Source organism: Halyomorpha halys, unplaced genomic scaffold (genome assembly GCF_000696795.3).
Source record: "Halyomorpha halys isolate HHAL.00 unplaced genomic scaffold, Hhal_1.1 Scaffold64.1, whole genome shotgun sequence".
Taxonomy (NCBI): Eukaryota; Metazoa; Arthropoda; class Insecta; order Hemiptera; family Pentatomidae; genus Halyomorpha; species Halyomorpha halys.
This window is the reverse complement of record NW_027116348.1, coordinates 985757-992104: the sequence shown is the minus strand read 5'-3', so window position 1 is coordinate 992104 and position 6348 is coordinate 985757. Positions and strand designations below refer to the sequence as shown.

The 6348-nt window shown below is 31.0% G+C and overlaps 1 protein-coding gene across 3 annotated transcripts in view; it reads right to left on the bottom strand.

Moving 5' to 3' along the window:
* Positions 1–1439: 1439 nt before the first annotated feature.
* Positions 1440–6348, bottom strand: part of kdn (knockdown) — a 109241-nt gene continuing 104332 nt past the window's right edge. For all 3 annotated transcript variants that reach the window (XM_014438679.3, XM_067053155.1, XM_014438680.3), the window contains 2 exons: positions 3492–3596; positions 1440–2115 (listed from right to left, as the gene is read on the bottom strand). In XM_014438679.3, coding sequence (XP_014294165.1) covers positions 1948–2115; positions 3492–3596 — 273 coding nt within the window. In that variant the 3' untranslated portion in view covers positions 1440–1947. The remainder of the gene's footprint in view (positions 2116–3491; positions 3597–6348) is intronic.

Here is a 6348-nt window from a genome sequence, read left to right as displayed (position 1 = left end):
GAAGGCCGCCTAGTAGAGCAGCAATACAAGCAATGATTATAATTACGCATATTACATAATTACATTCTATACCAGATAGGCTCAATTATATATAATTATCATTTTTTTATTTATATAAATAAATGGAAAAATGGTAATTTATATAAATAAAAAATGTTTTGAAAAGTACGTTTGTATCATTAAACTAAGCCTTTCTGGTAAAGGATCAACAATATGAATAATTCTAACATAGACAAAAGTAGTTTGAGAAAAGTTTTAAGAGAGAAGTTAATTGGAGAAAATGGAAATATAGCAATTTACATTAATACAATTTTTCTTGGAAAGTAATAATCTCTGAAGATATTACTAAAAGTTTAATAAAATTCGGTATATAATGTTTGGTATATATAATATGGTATATAATGTTTGGTATATATAATCTGGTACATAATGTTTGGTATATACTTTATGCGATTCAAAAATAATAAATTGTTGAGATAGAACTATAAAATTTGTTAACTATATATTTGTATAGAAGAATAAAACATACCATACCATATTTCATTAAAGTCTGACACTATAGGTAATGTCTCAAAATTTCTGGATCATTTAATACAAAATGATCCACCAGCCATAGAACCCTCTGTTGTAAGTAGTAGGATATTAGTAGAGGACAAGAATTGGTGGAGGAAGATATCCTTAATGAACTGTAACCGCATAAAAAGAAAAGGGATATAATTAACAAATTTTTCAAACTTTCTTCACAAAAATAAATGGAAAATTATAGAAATGAGATAATTTTCATTGATGTGTCGCAGATTAACTTCTATTCATTTTTCAAACTTCATGTTCTAATTAAATACTTCAAAAACTTGATTATGTTGTCTAATTACTAAATTTTCAAAAATTAGCTGTATAGTACATCTATCCTTTCACAAAGAAGTATTAAGCTTTAGGATATATTTTTAACAGTAAACCGTGGTTCATTAAGATCATCTCTCAGCAGAATTTAACCATAACTCAAGCAAGTAGAATCAGTTTTATTTAGTAAAACCAGAAGTAGTGGTAAGAGAGATGAAGTAAGAATATTCTTCTAGGAAATCTACCTAATGCTCTCTCATTTGATTTTTGGATTTTAAATATTTACTAATTAGCATCAAAATAAAAAATCTCTAACTAGAGGTAGAAAAAATTAATATAATAAAGAGACAAGAACAATGTTTCTTACAGTATGAGAGATTTTAGCTTGAGGCACTGGAGAGGGAAAAGGCTTCGAGTACTACTTTCTCTTACCAGCAAACTCAACTGGGATAGACTCTATACCAACTTAAGAGTTAAAACTAATGACAAATGTTTACTTTCCAATAAATTAGCAGTCTGACCAATAAACCAATGATTAATTTCCTAAAAAATTACAGTTATTAAAAGTTAAAAAGGAAATAGTGAAATGAAAAAACTAGTTCATACTAATCATATTTATTTATTTAAATAAATATGTTTTCTTCCTCATCATTACTGAACTACAGCCATCTTTTATGTTATTTTTTTTATTTATTTTAATTATCTTTGTACAAAAAAAAAAAAAATTGCTTTCTTTTGAGTTAAAGCCATATAAAACATTGCATTAGCTAAACATTATGATGAGATTCTCAGTAGTCATTGACTAGGTCTTTCTGTTGGAAGTTAATAAATCCAATCACAAACCAAGTAAGCCAATACTCTGAGCTCTCGTGGAATTTTGAAAAAAAAAATAATGTGAAACCGCATTTCGTTAATGCCAAAAAACTACAAACGGAAACATGATAAATGAATAGGAAACTATTAAGTGGACGATGAAATAATAAATAACTATGGAGAAATTTACACACTATACAAATAGCGAAAGGTATTCTATACAGGTGGTTCATAATTGAACCATTTAATTTTATTTTTTTTCTTTCATAAATAAATTAAGGTACAAGATACGGTCTAAGCAGTATATCCAACTGCCTTAATGAGATCATCTGTCGACATTGATTTCGGCCTCTCAATAGGTAAACCAAATGCCCTATCCCAAACAAGTGAAGCCAGAACACCAAGAGCACGTGATACTCCAAATAAGACTGTGTAGTAGTTCATTTCCTTCAGTCCATAATACTGAAAAAATAAAGTTAATATGAATAAATTTACTTGTACCAAAACTTTCTTCATTAGTAGGTAAAAAAAGACTAAAAATCAACAAAAACCAGCCAAGTAACAAGCACCAAGATAAGCAAACTAAAATGAATATGCAAATACAATAATTTAAAACAAAAATTTATAAAAAAATCGTAAATCAAACAATTAAAATTTAAATGATGAAAGGAATATGGTCCGGGTGCGGTCAAGAAAAACTCAAATAGTAGAAATATACTATTTTAATGAGCCAACGTTTCGCCCCACGTTGCAGGGCTTCTTCAGGGCTAAAAAATTTTAATTGTGGCACAGTATGCCACAATTAAAATTTAAGTAAAAAGAAGATATTGAAATTCATTTATTAAGAGAAGATCCAATCACAATAGCATACATCATTTCTTTTATTTTACATTAATAAAAATCATGGTTTCCAACAACAATGAACAGCAAATCGCTGTCCCAATTCAATAATGCTACATCTCCAAAAATGCTTATTTAGAGATATGCGTATAATGTTAGTAATAAGGGTAAGATATATACAGATCTGTACTGTAATATCTTGAAATATTTATTTTACTTAGTTTTTTCGACGTTTCACTATGATTCCACAGTATAAATTTTACCCTTAATGATATGATTATATACATATCTCAAAATAATCATTTTTGAGATGTTACACTGTTGAACTTGGATAGCAATATGTTAGACAAGTAAACAACAACCTAATCGAGGGCATGCAACTAACTGAATAACCATATAACCATTAATAAAACATATTTATATTGATCAAATGACATGAAAATTATAAAGAAAAGGTATATAAAAAAAAAGCAAAAAACAAAAGTTAAAATTATTGTTGTAAAAACAAATTTTTGATAAATTTACTGGTCGATTCTAGCAGGAAATTTTTAAAAAAAGAGCTTAGAAAGGCTTAATAATCCCAACATTCCTAGTCCAATTGAGTGATCTCCTATTAACTTTTAGTCTCCTATTACAATATTTAAAAAAATCTTGCTAGAATTGACTTAAGAAATAGCTGTTTGTTCTAATTATTATTATTCTAGAACTATTTTGTGCCTTAAGCTAAATGAGGGAACGCATGATCATTATTAATACAATTTTAATACATTATTTCATATTCAGAAGTTTCACTTCAGTTGGCCAGTCTCAAGACTGCCAATTTTTTTTTTTTTTTTAGTTATTTTAATACAATCATGTCATTTCCAAATAACTAAAAAATTATGAAACATAGTGAACATCTCAACGAAGGGCATGCCATTCAACTGTTTAACATCTATTGAAATATACAAACAAAATGGACATTAACCATTACCATAGAAAATATAAATAAATAATACCTGTAGCAAAACTCCTGAGTGGGCATCTACATTGGGCCATGGGTTTTTCACTTTACCAGTTTCCATTAGAATTGGAGGTACTATTTTATAAACTTGAGCAACAAGCTGAAAATATAAAAATAAATAAAATTTATCAGTGTAATATATTTAAAATTTCAACTAAATACTATTTAATATATTTATAAGAAGATGGTTAGGGTTACGGTTAAAAAATAAACAAAAATAGTTTACAACTATTTTTGTTTCTCTTTTGACCACAACCCTGACCATCTTCTTATATATCAATTTTTACGGTCAACTATATATACATATATACAATATTTAATTTATTTATTACCTATTATTGAAATAAATTATGTAACCACCATTAAGGTTTAAAGTTATTGCTCATTAATAATTTACAATTGGATTTTCGGTAATGTGAAAGGATTTAATGATATTGAGATAAATCAGACTTTAAGGAGCCTTCTACTTGGCTTGGGAAACTTCAGAGACTGGCGTGCCTTATGATAACGGGAGCCATAAGCACCACTCCTTCTGCAGCAATGAAGACGGGATCCTGGCGATGCATTCGGATCATCAGGTAAAAAAGTATAGGAACACCCACTACAATGTAAGGGTTGATGGCTCAACCCCACACAAGCCGTGTAATGGGATAAACTGCTACACAGACGGATCCCTAATGGAACAAGGATCCGGAGCAGGGATATGGAGAATGGATAGACCTAATCAAGGCACATCCATCTCATTAGGAAAGCACACCACAGTGTTCCAGGCTGAGGTGTTTGCAATAAATGTCTGTGCTCAGAACTTAATAAAGGAGGGCATGAGGGAAAGGCTAATCACGATTTACACGGATAGTCAGGCGGCCATCTATGCGCTGGATAACTACGCAACCCGTTCCAAATTGGTGGAGGAGTGTAAGGTTAATTTGAACTCTCTCTCCTTGGCCAACAAGGTGTGGGTGGAATGGGTGCCTGGACATAAAGGCATTAAAGGAAATGAGAGAGCAGACTACCTAGCAAGGAAAGGATCTGAGCATGTTCCTCTCACACCTGACCCCATATGTGGAATTAGTCTCAGCCATGCGAAGAGACATATCAAAAAGATCGCTGAGAGCAAGGCTGGGTTACTCTGGAGAAATACCAGAGGGATGGAACAATCAAAAATGTTCCTTAAAGGACCCTGCCCGAAAAGAAGCAACTGCCTTCTAAATATGGATAGGGGTATCCTAAGATGGGTGACAGGACTATATACAGGACACTGTCAGTTAAATAAACATCTCTATAAAATGGGACTGACAGAGTCCCCTATCTGCAGGTTCTGCAGAAAGGAGGAAGAGACTGCCTATCACATCATGTGCAAATGTGATACAGTGCAAGAACACGATTCCTCATCTTTGGTAAGGATTGTATCTTGGATCCCAAACTTTGCGAAACTGTGGATCCCTATACAGTATCCAGATTTGCAAAGGCAATTGGCCTGTTTTGAGCAGAGGAGGGACAGCGTACAATAGGCCCTCTGAGGCCGCGGTGCTACTTGGCCGGCTTATAAAAAAAAAAAAAAAAAAAAAAGGAGCCTTCTAAGGAACTCCTAATTTCTGCTATCGGCATCAAGCAAGAAACTTTAATATAAGTATAAGTTTTACATACGTTTATTTACGTTCTGGGGTAAGCTAATTAAAAACTAGTGATCAGGTTTTTATCTTAGCATATTCTTTTGACAACTGCAAATTAATAATATCCTACACAATGTTTGATTTATTTTTAAATATTAAATTAACTCCCGCAGTGGTAGATAATTATTTATTCTGTAACTGTAGCTATGAGTCAACCTTGTGGATTTTAGAGCCCTGCTGGGGTCCACCAATACTCCTAATGTGGGTATCTTTAATTAGGAAAGAATCTGGCGATCGAGCGTGATTAATACCAAATCACCTCCTTGCATAACCGTCAGTCTAGTAACAGTACGACCTAACAAAGTACTGTAACTCCTGACCCTTCATGGGTTGTAGCGGCACAGATTTAATATTTTTTAATCTTATATTCTATTAAATGCCAAATGTGCCATGTGGGGATTTTTCATAAAATCCAACCAGGAGTTGAATGTTCACTTTTACTTTACTCTTTCCCTTTATTATTCCTCTTTTATAACTAAAAGCTTTGGTTCACTTAGTCATATATCTGTTCATGAATGTTTCTTTTTAATTCTTCAGTCTATCATCATTTACAACTCCTTTGTAAGAAATTAAAAGCTCAGTCTTGCAAACTGTTTAAATAATTTTTGTTTTACTTTTTAATGTAAAAATCATTTGCTGTACTAAAAATGAAATTAGTAAGGACTTTTTTTGTAATAACTGAGGTGTAGAATTTTACTGCTTTAGAGTCCCTAATATACTTGTTTTTACTCATACACCTTGTGTATATGGAAAGTTTTGGAGAATTTATTCTACTAATTACTAAACAAACATTTAATTTCAAGATCAAAAATATTGATTCTACATTCTAATATTCCAGCAATTATAAACAAGCAAATTCTAGCTGAAGATGTCCAAATAGATACTGAACCAAAAGAAAAATAAAATAAAATGAGATGTAGTTGTGAAAGAAACAAAAAAACAATTTTAAGAAATTTAACTTCTAGAAGATGAGAAAACTTCATGGGCAAAAATCGTATAAAAACTGAAATAGTGAGTAGTATTAACGCGCAACATGACAGCAGAAGTTATGTGCCTACAAGAGGATTCAAATGTAGGATTATTTTAATATTTTATTCAATGTTTTAACACTATAAAATTACAAGTACTTGAATTTTGAAAAAAAAAAATTTAAAAATAAACAAATACAAACATTATAGA